The sequence below is a fragment of the Phaethon lepturus genome, unplaced genomic scaffold, assembly GCF_000687285.1.
Source record: "Phaethon lepturus isolate BGI_N335 unplaced genomic scaffold, ASM68728v1 scaffold33380, whole genome shotgun sequence".
NCBI lineage: Eukaryota > Metazoa > Chordata > Aves > Phaethontiformes > Phaethontidae > Phaethon > Phaethon lepturus.
In genome coordinates this window covers 708-21,483 of record NW_010510379.1, presented here as the reverse complement: position 1 = coordinate 21,483, position 20,776 = coordinate 708, and the positions used below count along the sequence as shown (strand labels likewise).

General features: G+C 41.9%; 1 protein-coding gene across 1 annotated transcript; it reads left to right on the top strand.

Annotated features, from left to right (window-relative positions):
* Positions 1 to 68: 68 nt before the first annotated feature.
* ANKH (ANKH inorganic pyrophosphate transport regulator) lies at positions 69 to 20,443 on the top strand (the record flags this gene model as incomplete). Its single annotated transcript, XM_010296847.1, has 7 exons — positions 69 to 360; positions 8,648 to 8,766; positions 9,910 to 9,993; positions 12,492 to 12,662; positions 13,281 to 13,415; positions 16,464 to 16,556; positions 20,348 to 20,443. Coding segments are annotated over 7 exons (990 nt in total), but the record flags the coding sequence as incomplete, so codon positions are not given.
* Between the last annotated feature and the right edge of the window lie 333 nt (positions 20,444 to 20,776).

The following is a 20,776-nucleotide window of genomic DNA, read 5'->3' as shown; positions in this document are numbered from 1 at the left end:
TGAACCCAGAGAAAAAAGGTCCAATTCGAGGTGAAAATAATGAGCGCTGAACTTGCTTGTTCCTTCAGAAACCAGCTGCAGAAGATTCTTTTTCGTACACTTCCACATGTGCTACATTATTTGCTTTTTCTGTGTTTCAACAGGCCTTGAATAGAGGTATCGCTGCCGTCAAGGAAGATGCTGTGGAAATGCTGGCCAGCTATGGGCTGGCATACTCCCTCATGAAGTTCTTCACGGGTCCGATGAGTGACTTCAAAAATGTAGGTCTGGTGTTTGTGAACAGCAAGCGAGACAGGACCAAAGCAGTTTTATGCATGGTTGTGGCAGGCGCAGTAGCTGCTGTATTTCATACCTTGATAGGTAAGGTCACTTCACGTCTAATTAATACGTTTTTTAATTTGTTTCCCTCACCTGTTCTTCACACTGATTAATCTGTAGGCTTAAGATTTCACCAGGAGATGCAAAAGAGATTAAATCTCTTGGGCTGGTATCATGCCCATCCATGCAATTTTTACTACTTTTTGAACAGGTTGTTAAGTGGCAGATTCCACCCCAGGGCTCTCCTGGCTGGCAGCAGAACATGCTGCTGATCTCTTTCAGTCAGGTGTGTGAGCAAAACTTTGTCAAGGTTGACAGGTGGCACGAAGCTGATAGCTCAAGTCCTGCTGTTAGGTAGTGATGATCAACTAACAGTATCTGCCCGAATGGGTTTGGCAGGACTTCAGGGTGTGCTTGGTAGGGCTGTTTGTCAGGACTTGGTGGCATTGTCAGTGTACTCCCTCTGTACCTATCCCTTTGCTACTTATCTCACAGTACAAAACTCTAAGCAAGTAGGTGCCAGCATCCTCATTAAAATACCAGGTATTACTCTCTACTAGTGCTAGTCATCATCCATTTCTGTTGAATAATTAATCTGCAAGAGAAGAAGTAGTTACTAAGAGCACTTTGTGCCAAACTGAAACCAGCTCCCTGAGTGTACTCTGAAACAAAGACAAGACACAAGCAGATATGAACTGAACATAAAAAGTAAGGCAGACACGGGATTTGCCAGTTTCTGAGAAATTGGATATCAACTCAAGCATCAGCCACAGCAAGAAGCAGCCATGTGACCTGGAAAACTTTAACTTCATCCTCTCCAAGAACTGCACCAGATTCTCTGCACCTTCTGGCTCATTCTGCAGAGCCGAAACCTCTGGACCCCAGCAACGAGGAGCAGGAGACGCTGGAGGAAGAAGCAGAGAGTGCATTGCATTCAACAGGTAAAATCCTAACAGCTGAGAGCTCTAAGCGTGGGAGGAGGGAGGTAATGAAACGGCCTATGGAGGCATGTGTTGGTTGACAGGCAGTAGGGTTGAGTTGGATGAGCAGCACTAGGGGGTCATTCCATCACAGAAGGATAGGAAATGTGAGTGTGATGGCAATATCCAGAATTGCTGTGAAATTATAGAGTGGCCTGGAAGTGAGGCACCATTCATTATCAGTCTGTTAGTATCTCAAGAGCAGCACATGCTGCCGGTCAGCATATGGAATAGAACAGTCTAGACTAGATAGACTAGACTATTTCAGTTCCTGCCCAAGCAGGTACAAAGACATCTGGTAAATACGAATACCCCCTGCTCTTCTTCTTTAACAAGCTGCCAGCTATATTCACCAGCTTTATGTTCCTCCCAGGCACTCCAGTTTGTTTGACCACCATGTCTTTTACTCCAACCACTGATGTGGCAGCCCGGTGCTGTTTACCTTTACTCCATGTTACAGTCGTCATAAATGCTTACAGTAACAGCTCACTAGCCATGACAACTCTGTGCCAGGGATAAGCTGTTCCTAATTTTATTAGCTGAATCCATGCATTCAAGTTAATTTAATTTACTGGCATCGATTGGTCACTTCCTCAATATGTTTACAGTTGAGGCTGCTTTATTGAGTCAGTATTATAAACTTTGGGCCATTTGTACGTTTGACTCTCGTATTTCTTTGCTTGGAATGTTTCTTCAGCCCCCAGAGCTGCTCTTGTAGTTGCTCACTTGTTTTCCTGCCAGTGCTGGTCAAAGTTTGTGGCTTTGCCAGCTGGATAAAGAAATATTTTCTAGTCATCCAACATTTTATTTTAAGCTACAATAGATTTTAAGAAAATACAAAGTATAACTATCAAATTTCCAGGTGAAAGAGATAGCTGGATTTTCCATGTGGGAGTTCTTATTGAAGGGAGGTGTTTGGGGCAGCCATTGGAAAACATGCCAGACAAGTTTCTTGCCTTTCCCTGGAAGTAGAGCCCTGCTGAGTTCAAAACTTCTGAAATGCCCTCTCTGCGAATATTGGGGGGGGGGCAGGAAAGGCTGTACTTACCATCCTTTAAAGTCCTGAATTAAAGGTCTTCACACAATCTTTCAGCTGCTTATGGTTGAAGACTGCAAAATATTTTTTAGTATTTTAACTTGTCTATGCCTGAAAATATGCAAAGGCCACAGCAGAGACTGGCAGAGTGCCTGAGAGAACGGAGTTAGTCAGATTCTAGCACCAATTGCCTGGCTGATGTGGCCAAGTTTTATGTTCCAAGTTTCCTTTGAACCTGTTTCAAATCCTGATTATTCTTCTCTGACCCACAGATGCACAACCTGCCTAGCAGGAGGAAGAGAAGGAGTGCAGTGACAGACAGGCAGCCTCTAGGACTTGCAGCTACTCCCCAGCAGCTGGAAGCCTGTTACAGGCTATCTACCCGAGACGCAAATACAGGTTACCGATGCTCGGCAGATGAAAAAGAGAAACAAACAGCGCTCAGGGGACTGAATTTCTTCCACATGCCATGTTTATGGGGCTAAGGAAGATGACATGACTGTCTGCCATGAACTGTTGAAGCCCAGGAAGGAACAGAGAACAAAAAACCCAGTGAAATGAGGAGTACTGAAAGTCAGAAGGAAGAAAACAAGTGGTGGTAGAAACACAGTGACCACAATGAATCACCACATTTCCAACTGTGATAGAGACTATTTGCAGTCTGCACACACAGCTCCTCACAAACAGCAGCCTCTGCTTGTTTAAAATATAAAAACAGACCATTTCACCCACCTGACTCATGCTTCATTACTTCAGCACCAGCTCCCCACTACTGCTTCCCCACCGGGGCTAACTCAAGTGACTAGCTGAGCCAAACCACTCGAAATCACAGCTGCAAGCTCTGGGTCCGTAAGCCATCACCCCACCACATTCCCATGAACATCCGGCAAAGTCCTCACCAACAGCTCTTATCACTCCCTTGGTAGAGGTAGCAGTAAGAACCAAGAAACAAGTTGACCTTGACCAAAGGGATTTGAAACCGTATTCTCGTCCCACCTATAAGGCTGTTGCAAACCTTGTCAGTACAGTATTCCTGGATTCGCTGTTTCAGTTGCAGTCAGGCAATAACGGATAGTATGCTGCCTTCCTTCCTCTGTGCTGTTTAGGGGGCAGCTACGGCCACCAGTTAGGGTCTCCTGGTAGGATGTTTGCTGTGTAGCCAGGGTCTAAAGCATCTTATTATTTCAGAGACTGGCTTTTGGTGGGAATATGGGGCTGTAAGAGAAGGGATTCAAGAGGCTAAGCCTGTCTGTGCATATTTTTGACATCTTACTAAGTTGCCAGCTTGACAGAGGAGAGAAATCATTTATATAACATTATGCTAACATAGTGCATTTCATGGTGGTGTTGGTAAGCCCTCCGTACTAAGTGGGTCCTTTTAACAGCAGTGTCATGAAAGATATGCACATTTTCTTCGGCAATGAAACAACATTGTTCAGCCTTTCACTAGTTTACTGAGGAATAAGGTACTGAGAAAGCTTACTTCCTTTTGCATATTAGTATTATTTTCCACAGCTCTCTGAGGTTCTGGAAATGGCAAGGCAGAAGTTACTTTGGGGAAACATCCTCTTTGCTTAAGTAGCCATCCTTAACTTGTGCCCACTGCACCTGATTAAAAACTACATGTTGGATCATTTGTCATCACCAGGGAAAAAAGGTCGGAACTTTAGTAACCAGGCAAACCTATAGCAGACTGGATGGTCAAGACATGAGTGAATAGTTTTGTGCCAGTTTATTACTGACAGGCTAGCGGGCATGGCCACTCCCTGCGCAGGTTGCACAGGGGAAAACTTCAGCAGTTGCTAGTTAATTCCACTGGTTTTTTTGAACTTCCCACATGCATGGTCACTGCATGTACATGAAAGATCTGCATAAGAAAAGGAAGACATAAGTGTCATCTCACCACTTCCAGTGTAACACTACTGGAATTTTCTAGAGACTAGGAGTTACAGAGTGGCTCATGACAACCCGAGCTATTTTTTCCAGTCAGTCTTGTTCTGATGTACCCATTGTACTGGCTTCTACTAAATGTTTTGGACTGGAAAAAGGTGACAGCACAGAAACACAAATCAGAATATAATCCAGGCTTGCTTTTTGTTTTTTTTTTCTTTCTAAAATATGATAAAATGTTATTCATTAAAATGTGTCCTACTTCAGCATCTTCAGATGGCCATTGCTAAAGCAGTAACATGCTTCCCCAGCTGCCCCAACCCTTCTCCCACAACAGGAGCAGTTTCTTATCAGCAAGGTATTCAGGGCAAAGGAAGAAGGAAGAAAGCCTATGACCAATTTGTGGATTTTAGGATAGCAATGATTGTTTTTTACTTAAAACAGGCTAATTTTGAGACTTATGAGTTGTTGGCCTACCTAAAGATATTTCAGAGACCAACGGTCATTGATAGGTTTGGGAAAATTGACTAATGCAATTTTGGAAACAGAGCTGAGCACAGAAAAAGATGATTGCAGTAATCAGTCTGCATTGAGATGCTCCTAAGCTATTCTTTTTTTAAATTAATTTATTACTCTGAGTAAAAAAAAATATAAAACCTAAACCACTGTGATCATCTGGACTTTCACAAGGAGGACACAGCCTTTTGCTTCTGCTTTAAGTCAGGCTAATCAAAGACATAACAAAATCTATGTACCCTGTGCCATCTCCAAATGGAGATTTGCCACTTAATTATTTTTTTTTTTCCAAATTGGCGTTTTTCTATCTGCCCAAGTAACGTAGCTGAACAAAATCCTGATCAATACCAGTCTTGGCCATGTCAGCCATCTTTCTGTCAAGCAGCAGAATAGATTTTTACTTCTCAAGTCTCCAAGTTCATTTCTAACACTGGCAGCAAAGTATAACAATGGAATACATCTAAAAAGAACACGCTTCAGATTTTTGGATTTTTTTTTTTTTTTTTTTTTTTTTGGTCCAGTAAAGCTAATATTGACATATGTAGCTCTGTGTCTGGAAGTAAATGGTATCACTTCCTATGAGGGTTTCTTTTTGTTTTCTTTATGATGTAAGTATAACATGCTGGGTAGTAGACAGCTCCAAAATGACTACGGTAGAGCTATTTATTTGAGACTGCTGGCATCATTAAGAGGGTGTTCAGTTGTTTTAAGTATGTCTGAAATTTATGTGGTAGGAATCGGCTTGTTAGAGAAATCAGTGTAGGGTTTTTTTTGTAGGGAAGACGAGATCTGATTAGGCATGCAGTTTTCAGTGTCATTTCTAAAGCTTCTGGGTCTTAAAACTCAACTGGAAAAGCCAAAACCAAGAATTTCTGCCTAAATTCTGTAGCAAAACTAATCCATAGACACATGAAAATAAGTGAGGTATTAGAGGAGAGCAAACAGGCAGCTTGTCTTGGAGTTGGGGACTTCTCTGGTTGAAATGAGGCAAGGAATGGGAAGAGCCATCTGCTTTAGATTCATGTAGCTCTGTTGTCAGTGTTATTAATTTAGCACCATGCTTCATAATAAGTTTGTAAGGTTGGCCAAGGTTAAGTTCTAATTGCATCAGCAATTGCTTTATTCACAGCTCAGAGACACATGCCTGTATATTTGTCAGTAAATCTCAGCTTGCTGAGTCCTTTCTGAGGATGGAAACATTCATGGACATCAGCAAAAGTGATCGTGTCCTTTCACTGACATGTGGAATAGTTGGCTGTTTTAAAACTAGCTTTGAAACTTAGCCATTATGGTACTAAAATCAAAATCACATTAAAAAGTGCAGTTAGACTTTTTTTTTTTTTAGATGAGGGAGAGAAAAAAGAATCTTAAAGCTTACAGAGAACCGTGTTGATATCCCTAGAAATCTTAAAAATGTGGTGCTGTGGGCTGTGGTGGTATAAGTCCCTTGAGAGTGCCCTGCCAATAAACTATAACCCTGTGGTGAACTGTCTGTTTCTAGGAGTGAGAGTAGTTCAGCCTCTGACCCCTCTGATTCTGTGAATTTTGCTGTGATAGTAAACTTTAAAAAAAAAAAAAAAATTAAACATCTCAGTGGCTTTTAGATGCAAAAAAGTTACTTATTAACCACTTTCTAAATACTTTAAAAGTCTCATTTAAAGCAGACGAAGCCAAGCAGGTAAAGTGCATGGAGAGCACGGAGGGTGACTTCTGCGGCGCGCTGTCTTCCCAGCACTGTGCCGCTGGCGGAGGCTCCTCCACAGCAGCAGGTTCCCCAGCAGCTGGACTCTGATTCTGTCAGTGCCTCTGTGGGCAATAGGGCTGGTGTGTTTCCTGCAGCGGTTTTTAAGTTTTTGTGCAGGAGAACTTCAACAGAACCTGAGGGACAGCTTGACGAATCTGACCTTCACAGTCAGCTTGCCTCACGTGCCTTCCAAAGTTCTTCTCCTTCATTTAGATAAGTCAATTCAGAAACTTCTATGTACTGCCCTTCCATAAAAACAGCTTTCCACAAAGACTTACCTGCATAACAGAGATTTTTCAAAAATTGGTGTATGGGTATTCATGCAAAAATAAAAATGTGTGCTTGATGTGTGACTGGACTGCAACAAGCACATGAACTTAAAGAACTAAACTGGCCTCCCTGTACTGAGCAAAGGTTGGAGTCCTGGTTTAAAGTTCTTCCCCAACCCTCTTCAAGAGGAAACAAGACTGGGAGTGCCTCAGGAGGATGGCTAAGCAACTTGGGGATTACAGGGTGAACTGGGAGACTGTGAATCTAACAGTTGTTGTTCAGATGAAAGACATATATATAGGGACCAGCACAGGGAAAGGCTGTGTTTTTAACATTTTAGCATCTTTTGGGCAGTCCTGGTTATCTGCAATGAAGCTCGTGCCTGTTCCTGGTGCTGTCATACCACCTCCTTCTATTTTACTATGTTATTTACACTGTCTTGTTCAGACTGAAAAAAGTCTTTTCAGTCGTGTTAACCACCTAACTGCTGTATCCCTAAGCCATCACAAAACAATGATGACTTAAAGTCCTCTTTAATTGCTTGCAAACACTGTTTATGAGTGAAGAGAGGTAATTTTAGGCTAAAAAGATTGGATTGGATGACTAGTGTTAGCGTTTGTCGATCTGATTATGTGACCTCCATGCATGAAAAGGGTAACGTTCCTGAAATACCCTATATGAAGGTCTGTACTATGATAATAGAGTTGTTATAAATGGAAAATCAGATAGATGTTCACATTTGAAATAATTATCATAGAAAAGACACAAGTGGAAGAGAACTGAGGTAACATGTCCCAGGCACAGGTAGTTCTGCCATGACTTGTGTTGGAAGGTTGACTTTACAACTTAATCTTTTTTTTAACAGCTATTACAAGTGTATAGAGGAAACTAAGTAGGAATATGCTGGTCTAGAACATAGTTTATAAAAGGTTAAAAACTATTAGGATTATTTAACTGTGCATATTATGTAAGTCACCATAGTTCAGTGACTCCAGTCATAACTAGCTCTTCATTATTCCCGGTCATGGGGAGGACTCTGGGGTTATTAAAACAGCTGGATAACACAGGTACTAACAGAGACGTAAGCAATTCTTTAAAGAGCTGTGTGGTGAGTCCCTGAGTCTATGCTGTCTTCAACCCAGCACCTTGGGAAGAGAGACATGGCAAGAGGCATGTTGCCCAACACTAAAAATTCTCATCTTGGGTTGAAACAGGATGGTAAAATAACATACTGGCAGTCGGAAGTGCCAACCCCCTGATTTCCAGCCGTGCCCTTTGCTGACTTGTGGCTCCTGGGTTGCCGGCTCTAGATAAGGAAAGAAACTAAGATGGGTTGAGGCTGCCCAGAGACTGTAAAATGAAGGCACAGTGCCCTGACAGGTCCCAGCAGAGGTGATCATTAGGCATAATGAGTGTGATTTGTTGCATGCCTTTGCAATTCATAGTATCCTTTTACAGCTTTGGGCAGGTTTACAGGTCACGACAATAGATGGTTTTAGCATTTATAAGGTATTTCATCCCATGAAACACACAATGCCTGGCGAAAACAGCTTTTCTAACAAAGCCTTGAGTCAATGAAAGAGCAGTAGATGTTCTGGAGTACCAGTGGGTTCATTTAGCAAACAGATGTGGCACTTACTATACCCATCTCCCAACCCAACCATTTGTTATCACTCCACTGCCAAAGGTTACTTGAAAAAGAACCCTGAGAGCACTCCTTAGTCATAAACAGCAGCTGGTGAGGCTGTAATATCCTGAAGCCCCTGCAGCTGTTTGCTAAGTGGATGCATGTCTGAGCTGCTAGGCATCACAGTCTTTCAGGTACTTCCGAGTATCTCACCCAGAGTCCATATGTAACCCGTATTATTCATTCCTATTCTTGTGTCTCCACAGCATATAGCGATTTGGGGTATTACATTATTAATAAGCTGCACCATGTGGATGAATCAGTGGGAAGTAAAACTCGGAGGGCCTTCCTTTATCTTGCTGCCTTCCCTTTTATGGATGCCATGGTGAGTGCCTGATTCAGAACTGAATTTTGGTATTAATGTTGTTCTTTTTCTTTGGTGACCTTAGTTCACAAAGTCTGTTACCTGATGGGAGACTGGAGGTGTGCAGAAGGAAGATGTGTTCTTTGCAAGCAGTAGCTCTGGATATACCTGGACACATCATCTCCTACTACCTGGAAAAAGCATCTGGGTGGACTTTGAACATCCAGAGATCATGACAAATGTAAAAAACTTCAGCTGCCTTGTTAGAGTTACTGTATGTGCATGCTGGAAAGCACTGGTCATCTTGTGATGAGCTGCACCGGTTGTCTGTATGTGTCCTCTCATTCCAATTTGTACTGAAAGAGTTGGTTTTGCCATGCATTCCCAGATCACTTGCAGAGCTCACAAGGAATAAGCTCAATCTCAATATTTTCTCAAATTTGTTGAAAAGATATTTCTTACCGTCAATTTTGGCAAGCACAGCTAAGTCCAGTGTATCTCAAATACTGCTTGGGCAAGAGAGCAACACATGGGGTGGGCTGCTGCTTCGCAGATCACCAGGCTTACTGCTTGTGGCCTGCACAACATAAAAATATGGCAGCTCTCTTTAATGCCTCTACTTCTGTGTAAAACTGGTAAAGGATAACTTTCTCACGGCATGCCTCCACCACTTTCTCTACCACTTTGTCTGCTTGAAAGAGTAGCTGACAATAAAAAGGAGTCGGATCATTAAGTTTTCTTTTCCAGACAGGACTCAGTATAACTCAGCAGACCAATGAATATTACGTTTCAGAGGTGCATCCAACTGGTGAATGAGAAGAAACATTTTTTTCCCTGGGATTATTTAGTATGATAATCCATCTTATGCAGCATCTGTTTTATGAAGAACGGGCAGTTTCTTAGTAGATCTGCTCAGAAATTTCTATACAGTCTGTAAGATTATTCCCATTCTGTCAGCCCTGGCCAAGAGGAACTAAATGTAGCGGTGCTTTCTCTGCATTACTGACTTAACATTTGCCCAGGTTCACACCAGGTACTTCTCTTGGAAAAGAGCTTTAGAAGTTGTTTGTGTACAATGTAACAACCAGAAAACAGCACTCTGGGACCTGAAATCTTTTACAAATATCATAACCTCTTCCCAAACTCTTCTCTGCCTTTTTTCAGGCATGGACCCATGCTGGGATTCTGCTGAAACACAAGTACAGTTTCCTAGTGGGATGTGCCTCCATCTCAGATGTCATAGCTCAGGTAATGACTCCTCTCAGCAGTCACTGTTTCTGTTGTGTTATGGACTAGGTGCTTTCCTAAGCAGGGACTCTTTTGTACAGAGACTGTCTTCTCTGTCTGCCGTGGACAGCTCACCAGAGGAACTAATCTTGAGTGCTGTTCTCTGGCTGTTTGCCCATCGTGTGGAGGCTGTTTGCTGACAGTTGTGGTTTAGACTGGTCTCACTTGACCGGATCAAGTCAGTCCCAGGGCAATGTCAGGAGAAGGGAACCAGGATTGCTTGGGCTGGGGCCATGCCTTCCAGCACCTCCACAACCCTGTTTCAGAATGGATGAGAAACAAGCTACATATACACGTATACATCTGGGAAAAAGAAAGGTCAGGCAAAGAGAGCGATGGCTGCTACCAATCCTGGGGCTGATGGATTGCTTTGAAAGAGACTTTTCTCCCTCATGTGCATTCTCCCCCACGCTTCGCATAGTTGCACTGAAATCCTGAGTGGGGCTTGTAGGTGGGGAAGTGAAGGTTTGATTCTCCAGTTCTCCTGTTAGTTTTGCACATGTTGTGTAATCCAGTGAAATACAGTAGTGTAAGCCATCTTCTGAGTGCCAGTATGGCACTGCTCTTGTTACTGGTCCAAAAAGTGATGGCTTAGAACTGCACCAGAAGACATTTGTGGTCATAGCCCCTGGGTGATGCAGAGCAGACCAGATGTTGTTTGAACTTTCATTTGTGAGGGAGGTGTTAAATATCCTGTTGGTTTATACTAGACACACTTAAAAAACCAGCATTCATACACATTGCTCATGGCCAGTGTTGTAGAAACAATATACAGCATATATATATTGAAAGCATATATAAAAATATTACAAAATGGAGAGTCCCAGCACCTGTAAAACAGTTGCTGTACTGCGCCATTACCAGCTGAATGGTCTAATGACTGGGTAAGAAAGAGGATAATAACAGTACATCAAAGGAAATATGAAGTCAACAGCACTTAGTTCAATTTTCCATAGCATTTTCCTCCCACTAAATATGAGCAAACCATAAACCAGGTTGAAACATTCAGTCAGCTGCTATTCTATGGTTGATAGGTCTGCCCCTCTACAGTACTGCACTAAAGCCCAGAAGATAATACCAATTACTGCAAATGACCTTAGCCCTCAGGATCTGCTCTTGTTCTGACGTGACCTACAAAGTTTGCTGACCCTAGGTGCATGTGGGGTCATATACAGCTAAATACAGAAACAAATTCTTATGTTGGCCATGGTACACCTGCCCTTTCCACAGTGGTTGGTGAGTGGAGTGCCAGGGTTGTGAAGAATAAGACACCTGTTATCTTCTCTCAACAAAATACTGCACAGAGCAAGAGCAAATCCAGAAGACCAAAAGTTGTTATTCTCCATACCCCGGAACTCCCTACACCTACATTTGCTCCCTACACAAGCAATAGGTGCGCCGGCAGTAGCTAATTCTTCTTGGGTAGCTTCATATACACACTTTTTTGTGACTTTGCTTCTGGCTTCTGTACTGGAAAACAATTCTTTTGTAGGGTTGAAAAGAGCAATTTTGCAAACCTTCATAAACAGTGTGGCCTGCCTAATAAACATTAACACAGTGTGATTTTTCTTAAGTATTTCTTGAGCTCTAGCAGTGAAGGAGAGAACCTGCCCCTCAACAATGTGTTTTGTACTTCTTGTAACTCACTTGAATGCCAGCATGTGCTGGCAGGATTATCCTTGATTGAACAAAACACAATTTCGTTCCCAGTTGTGCCCCCCATCCCTTTGGAATTTAACAGGCACGCCATCAGCTCTGTACTTAATGGAAGGAAATAATACCATATTAATTGATTCCTTTGCATTTGCTGGATTGCACATTTAATCTTACAGGAATGAATTATGAGCTGTTCATTAGCCCAAAGGTTTCCATCTTAGTTACATCAATGTGGCACTCAGCTGAAGAAAGAACGATGAAATCCTGAGATTTCACTCAAAAAAGTAGAAAATTAGGATGACATAAGACTTCCTGCTTCTAAATGCTGAAGTGAATACTTTAAAACATCTGGCTTTTTAATTGTCACTGCCCCACCCTGTCCACCCCCCCCCCAAAAAAAAGTAGGGTTTATGAGCTAACCCTAGAAGCACATCTCCAGCTTCAGTGTATATCAGAATAGCACGCTCTCGTGGGAAGGGTGACACTTCAGCCACATGCTTGCTGCCAGACCTTGCCAGACTTTCATGCTAACCTTCTTCTATTTATGGCTCCTAGTCTGACACCTGCCCATACCTTCAAGTACAGAGCTTCTGTATGATGTTAACTCTTGTTCTTCTCATTTGTATGACAAATGCAGGGGGTGTCCCGACGAAAGCTTCTAAATGCCACAAGCTCAAAGTCAGATGCTGTAGTCACGCAGGGTTGTTGGTTCAGATGGACTAGCTTGGAGTCAGACAGGAGATACGTTAGCACTGAAGCATCAGACAGACAAATTACTAATCGTTAATTCGTTTGCCCTGCAGGTTGTTTTTGTAGCCATTTTGCTTCACAGTCACTTGGAGTGCAGGGAGCCTCTCTTGATCCCAATCTTGTCCTTATACATGGGAGCACTTGTCCGATGTACCACGTTATGCCTCGGATACTACAGGAACATACATGATGTCATTCCTGACAGAAGTGGGCCTGAAATGGGGGTATGTCTTAATACTTTGCACATTTTTTGAATTCAATAGTTTTAAACTTCTTTTTTTGTGTTATAATACTGTATTAAACCACTGTGCATGAAGAGCCTCCTCGCTCCATCCTGCAGAGAAAAAAAATTTCACTTAGAGAGGCATGGTAGAAACTATTCCAGCAACGGTGCACGAGACAACGCTTCACATGGTATTGATGTGCTGTCTCCTGAGCACCTCTGTACCGAGCTCTCTCCTTCTAGTGCTGTAAGCCAGCACAGAATGAACTAAGTGGACACCTTATTTCACAGGGAAGAAGGTCTCAAAATTCCTCTTTTTCCTCAAATGTCATATTGGTGTTCACATATCTTTGTCTGGTAGAATGAATTATGCAGGTAATATAATGCACCTTATAAATTATTTATTGAGATCCATGATACAGCTTCTTTGGATTTAGTATTGCTAACATAGGTGAAAATATTTTAGGCTCCAGCTATTGAAAACTTTTGAATTGAATATACTAAACTGACAGTGGGTAGGAAAAGCAAAAAACCTTTCTCTGTGTTTTTGGTTCAGTTCTGCATGTTTCTTTCCAAAGCCACTTTTTTTTTATTTTTTATTTTTTCCAATGTGTTGCAGGGAGAGGCTACAATAAGGAAGATGCTGAGTTTCTGGTGGCCTTTGGCATTAATTTTGGCAACTCAGCGAATAAGTAGGCCCATTGTCAACCTTTTTGTCTCCCGGGACCTAGGTGGCAGTTCTGCAGCCACAGAGGTAAGAAAGTCAGTGCTCCCCATTACTGCAAATAACCATTTACAAAGCGTTGCCTCTGTGTTTTTCTTCTCAACTGTTCTGGCAAGAAATAATTGTCCTAAGCACATTTCTCTTTAGTGCTCTTTTTGTCCTTGAATAGAAGACTGCTTGGACTCTTACCATGAGCGTTTATGCCAGGCCTAGTGGGACCTCACCCTCAACAAGACCAGTAGAATTTTTTTCACTGAGCAGTTCCTGCATCCCAGGTGTTCGTGTTCTACATATAGGTACATATGCTCTGGAGCATTCTGATCCCAGAGGTTTTAGGACAGTTGTCAATAGTCCCATGTTCTGCTGTTTCATGCCATGTGCATTTATGGATAGGCAAACTGATGTGAAACGATCCTACTGTTAGCAGTCAGTGCATCACACAGAATAGGGTAGAGATGTGAGGAAGCACATTAAAAAAATCTGTCCCCTGGTTGGGATATGACACGCACCCTGTTTCTCTTGAGGTATTTCAGATTACTCTGATAGTCTCCAAAAGCTGATGGGAGCCAGACTTCTGATTGTAATGCAGAGCCTTCACAGATGCTCACCATGAGCTGACCTGTTCTCTTAAGAAGTGTGAGGGACCTTTGCAGTCAGCTTCGGTGCGAGGACGTCTAGATCCCCATAGTCATTAGCACGTATCTCATGTTTTTTTCTATAGGAAAAACAAAGCTGTAATATACTAAATGGAAAGGAAAATTCAAACAGTTGATGCCGCACACACATTCTCTCAGCACTGCTAATTTGTCATATGCGATGCTGTGTATTTCATTCACTCAGGAGTTGCCAGTGACTGCAAATAAACAGCTGTGGGGAGAGAATTTAGGAAACGTAACACTTATACATGTGTAAATCAGGGATCAGTCTTACAGCAGTCTCAGTGCAAGGGGAGCCAGAGCAGGTTAGCAGAGATCAGTTTTGCATTTCTTGGTGACTTTTGATTTTAGATGGATCATGTTTCATGGCTAGCCTATTGCATTTTGTTGCTATTAGGGTGACTCCAAATGCATGTGGTAGCTGGTGGTTTGCTGGGCTTTTTACACTAACAGTAATGGTCACATTTCAACTTTCTCTGATTTCTGAAATAATTGCCTGTGAAGACGGAGGTGCTGGCAACACGGATAACATCAGTGTCTGGAGCATCAGTATACAAGGGATTTTTATAGGTCCTCTGTTAAATACCATCAGCAACTTTTTAATGTGGGCAAGATGTCCCTGTGAAGGGCTAGGCTGTAGCACGTTCATGAGGACAGCAAGTCCACTTGCACTGGTCAACTCCTGCTGCTTCTGTTTGGACTGCCAGCACAGCTAAGAGTGATTGGGGTACCTTTTTTGGTGTTGGCTTTGATGGGGGACTTTTTCACCTATCAAACACAGGTTCCAGACATTTAGGAAAGCTTTCATGCACATATTTTGGGATCCAACTAGTTGGAAAAAAAATCACTGCTAAAAACGTCAATGATTTAATCCAAGTGGAATCTAACATCAAAATGTGGTAGTGAAATACTATTTTCTTTAACAGTTACTGTGTCTTTGCAGTCTTTTTGGACTTCAGCATGAAAATAAGCAAAATATCTTTTATATTCCTTATTTGATTTAACCTAATTAGGTTTCATACAGATGGTAATTCTGCTGAAAATACAATAAGGGGGGGGGTGCAATTAAAAGGGTACTGTCTTCAAATTCCAGTTTGTTTTCTTTGAACCAATTACTTTTCCAAGGTACATTAAACATTGTTAAAGCTATTATTAGCAGGGAAGAATCTATCCCATTCTTTTCCTCTCTGTGACTGTCACTACTTTCCCCCCTCTTTTTGAACAGCACAGGGAATGAATCAGCTTGCTACATGGTTCTGTGTTTGTATAAATCTTTTAACCAAGCAAAGACAGCAATTACATTTAGAATGGGAAAATGGGTTCAGATAACCAAGAAAAATGTACATTGAGTGTTTAGGAGTGAAACAGAGACAGCAGTAGTTCAGAAAGGTCTTCTTAACACTACCATTGCCAGATGTAAAATTAATCTGAATTTAGGTGAATTGTAACGGACCTGAACCTGTTTTGCAAACAAAAGGCAGTCAAACACTTTGATTTCTGGAATTGAGAGAGATGAGCACTTCTCAGTACACATGCACACTTCAGCTCTGAGGACTAGAAAACTTGGGGTGACAGCATATTTCCAAGCAGCCACAGGAATTGCTCCCTAAACACCCTTCCTACGTGAAAGACATGAAGTAGATATATTTGGACTTTTTCTTCAGATAGCAGAAACATCAGCAAAATCTTTAATACATTAATAAGTGGGGGGATTTATGTCTTTGATGTACCTTTTGGACTGTACTTGTGAAAGTGCAAAAGCACCTAGTTTTACATTGCAGTCAGTGAATTGTTTCTCATGATAAAAATGGTCATCTGGAATTATTTTTGTCTGATTTTCATTGATGAGCACCAAAGTGGGGAGAGCTTCTGCTTTTTGTCTCCTAAGTGCCTCCTGCCCCAGAGCAGTCAGTTTGATGTCCAAAGTCAGTCAGCCACTGAGGCCCACTGTTTTGTAGTCTGTCTGACTTAAAACTGTTTTACTTACGAATAACCAAGTAAAATGTATATAAATTAAAATTATGAAATATGATCCAAAGCTACCATGAGCCGTAAGGCATTCTGCTACTCATGTATCTGTCGGTGAAATAACTCAAGAGCAATGTGGGAGGGAGGTATTTGGCTGGCTGAGGGGCACACAGCAGCTCAAGTTAACTACGATCCTAAGCGTCAGAGTGATGGTGAAACAACAAAGCTGAGTAATGTAGCTTCATGGGACGAAAGATTTCCTAAGCTTAAAATGCCGGGCCAAATGATGGCCATTCTTGATGGTCTTCCTGAAACAAAGAGCTTCCAGTCGCCTGCCTGGTTTCTCACTGCATCAAGGTCAATGTGGTAATATCAGTGGGAGATGGCACCCTATCTTAGCTTAACTGTTCTGTTCAAAGATCTGAAGTTCATGTTTCCCTGTCTCGTTTCATAGGCGGTGGCGATTCTGACAGCTACGTATCCTGTGGGACACATGCCGTACGGCTGGCTGACAGAGATCAGGGCAGTATACCCTGCTTTCGACAAGGTGAGTGCCCATGTTAGGGGTGTAATAAATACCTTTCGTGTGGTTTCACATCCGTGGTCTTCCCCTTTCTCTCTGTTGCAACATTTTAATTTAGGGGTGGCTTCAGTGATGTCAGAGGAATTTCTGCCAAACAAATATGAAGAAAATTAGTTCGTGGCTCCATAATCAAGTGTAACAGATTCTTTAAAAAATAAACCAACCAAAGATTAAATAGGGCTGTATTAATGGCCATCTAATGTTTTGCTTCTCGTTGCTTTTGCTTTTAATGCCTGTTGTTACTTGTCCCACTGATAAGTTTTCTTAAAATCCTAGTTAAAAAGAATTGGGTTTTGGTGGCTTCAAGCTGTTGTCTGATTTATGATTTTAACCTTAGTTCTGTGTTACAAAGTATTAAGCTACCTTTTGAATAGACGGGTGCTGTATTATTATGGATTAAAAGTCCTCATTTATTCACTATGATGTAGCTACTTAGCTAATTAAGTGATTTCTCACAAAGTGTCCATCAGTGAGTGAGCAAGCTCACATCTCTGCACCAGATTCTGTGGTATCTCTCTAAATGGTTTGGGTTCATTTGCTTATGTTAATATTTAGCAAATAGACTATTAACATAGCTGTTTCATAGACTGACAGTAACACAGTTAACATACATTATTTTAGTAGTACTGACTTAGCTGACCAAGACTGTGAAGATTTTTTTGGCAAATCATGTAATTACATAAGAATGCAAGAAAGAACTGCTCCTGGAACTGAGCACAGAGTAAATAAATAACCAAATTAATTTTGTGTACTCACTAGCCCATATGTTGTGCGAAGAACAGTCTTGTCCTCTGACACTCTAATTCAAATGCCAGATCCTCTCCTTCCCTTTATTTACCAATTAGTAACTGAACTTTCTGGTTCCAAATACTGATGAGAAAAATGTTTGCTTGCTCAGGGATATACTTAACCAAAGCAAGCCCCATTTGATATGATCCACCATATTTCCCAGGAGAATTTCAAAACAAAACAAAGAAAAGTCAAATCAGTCATAACTTCCTAACCTGCCTGTGTACAGCTAAATTGACCTGTCAGATAAAATACAACATGCAGGCTTTCTCAGAGGTCATGCTGCTGAAAAGGAACTGCAGATGCAAAACCAATAAGCCCCAAGATAAAAATGGCTTGGGACGGGAAACACAGGGGCTGCTAACCTCATCTGCAATAAGCTACAATCAAATGCACTATTGCCAAGCAAGATTAACAGCAGTTTAGACTCTTAAATCCAGGTCTCATTTAGCTGGCGGAAGATTTTCTGACAACTTTAGCGGTGGCAGGATTAGACCACGATTTGTCTGTTTATTTCAGTTAAAAAGCTTCTTACAGAGCTCTTGCGCAACTAATGTGAGGAAGAAAAAGCTAGGGTAAGGCACAGATAGGTACAATTTATCTAGCTGCCGAAAAAGTATATAATGGGGATTTTAGTTGCATGTTTTAAGAGCAATTTGGCATAAAATACACTAAGTGAGGTAGCAGCAGTATAAAGGGTATCTTGTCCTGGCAACCATGTGTGCAAATGCCTCCACCGTTTCTTTCAGACAATAAAGACCAAACCAGAAACCCACAGTGGGTTTCTTTAGATTGCTGTGAGAATTGCTTTACCCTTGGCCGCATGTCATTTGCGTGTCACCATGCCTTTCAAAAGCTTTGTTTCCTTAAGCTAAGGCTTTTTCAGAAGTGTCCAGACAGAACCACTTTTTATTTCCAGACTCTGTAAAGACTCTGTTGTGATTTTCAGATGCTGAAACAGTTTCCATGCATGCAAACTCCATTTTCTTTTGTCAGTTACTCAGAAAGCTGGTGATGCTGATGGCTGTCAGAAGCAGGCTGCATTGCCTTAACTGGCTGATGGGATTTGGGATCTAGAAAGTACCCCCCTCTTCGATGGCTCTGCCAGAGAAGTCAGATTCTTGTCTTCACAGGGAAATGGTTATCTCTGTTCACATTTGCAAGAAGGTCGCATAGTCCCTCTTCGGTCCTTTGTGTGACTCTGTGTCCAGAGCAGCCTCATGGCCGAGCAGGTACACTCAGGTTAAGGGTTACTACTGACTTGCTGAAAGAAAACAGGGATATCCTAGTTCTGTCCTCTGTTTGCTGTTTTATGGTGATGCTGCCATTAATCCTAGTGGACTGTGACATCTGATCCAGAGCAACGGCAACGACTGTGAGAGGACTTGTGAATGCCATTTTTCTGATTAATAGATGGGTACGGATACTCTTTTTGCTCCATAATCCGCACAGTTTTTTGATCCAAGAACTAAACAGTGTGCAAAGGGATAGGAATGAAGAGTATGTGGTCAAGAGTTAGAGCAAAGGGCAGAGTAGAACAAGGGCCGGGTAGCAGCAGCAAGATAGGAACAAATGAGAGCTTTCTTTCCTCTCTCTTATTTGAGCCCTGTTAGGAAGCTGAGCCATGATCAGCAGAGTTCACTTTGCAGTGGTGAGTGATGTAAGCAAGGCCCATCCTCACATGCAGTAAAGCTAACAGGAACAAAGTATTTCTTCGGAAACACAAGAAAGGAGGATAGACTCATAAAGACAATGTTTACAGAGAGCTTTCATAACCTGTTCCCAAAAAGGGCAGACATGGGAGTAGCTTCCTGCTTTAGGGTCTGGGTTGCCTGCATGCATCCTCATGCACCCACGCTTCCAAGCAGGTATTTTGGCAGGAGCATGGGGCTGTCTAGGTGCCATCACTGCACTAAACCACAAAAAGCTTTAAATTGTAAAATTTCACCATCTGCTCAAATGTATGTGTGAAATGGTGTACGTTTCACAGAGCTCACACTGGGTTTGTCCATGCCCAAGATCTGTTTGCCTAGGCTCCTTAGGTTTGCCTAGGTCTCTCTTATGAGTGACCGCTGGAGAGGAGGCTGACCGTGTGACAGATACTGCTGTTCTACCTGAGGTACGTCAAGGATGAATAAACGCTGTACTACATCTCATGGTACAGTTTTTATCAGTGTGGGCACATACCTGTGTATCTCAAACAGCCCCAGGATAAATGCAATAGATGACCAAACAGCCTATTGCTACAGGGCTCCTAATGGTGCCCTGCTTTTGATATCACATCCTCTCCTTTCACAGACCATTTAGTCTGGTTTTATGTGTTCCCTGAGGGCAATTTTAAATCTTCAGCTTCATTTGTTATAATAGACATTTGGAAGAAAGCTTTTGTTGTTGTTTTAAATAAAACTTTGCTGCCATGTGAGTAGAGAGCCCATGTTCAAGGTGGAACATCTAATAGTCCTAATTATGTTCTGTTCATTAAACTGCATTAACAGAGCCAGCTGTTCCAGGAGCTTTGTTTATATTACCTACTTGTCTAATTGGATCAGTAAGGGTGCTTGCATTGGCGTACGGATTTGGTACCACTCTGTGGTAAAAAGGAATGGAATCCTGTTTTTCCTGTGAAAACATGCTACGAACTTTAAACTAAGGTAAAAAAAAAACACATAGAGTTGCCTTAGAAAGAGCTACCACCCTTTTTCAATTTGTTAAATAGGACTTATTTCTTAGAAAAGTAGGGAGATTATCCAGCCCTCAGTGACCATAGGAGCAGTTGCTCTCAGTTTAAGCGGAAAATATTCTGTGATGGTACAAAGTACTCAGAAAGCTCTAAGTTGAAAAGCAAACAAGCAAAGACAGACATACATGCGCACAGACACTCAGGTCTAACACACGACCCTGGTGCCATCAGCCTCCTGGTAGTCTGGAGCCAAACTAATGCTGGTTATCTCTTTCTCTCACCCTAGAATAACCCCAGCAATAAATTGGTGAACACCAACAGCACCGTCACAGCGACACATATCAAGAAGTTCACTTTTGTTTGCATGGCATTATCCTTAACGGTAAGAAACGTTTGTTCAACTCTCTGGCTTTCATCTCAACCAGAAAATTATCTCCTCTACCTAATGCTAAAAGCACTAGCAGTTCAAGAAAGGTGAGTTGTCTTTTCTTATGAAGCTCTGTTGCTTTTATCTGGAGGGAGGAGTGTGGTCATAGTACTGGAGTACTAAGGAAATCAGCTATCATTAACTCAGACTAGATATCTTACAGGCCAGAGTTATTTTATTTAATTCTTCTCACTACTTTTCATTTCAAGTTGGCCTTCACATGCAAGGAGATATCAGAGATCTTCTTTTCTTTTTTCTCTTTTTTGTAATGAACAAAACTTCTTGTAA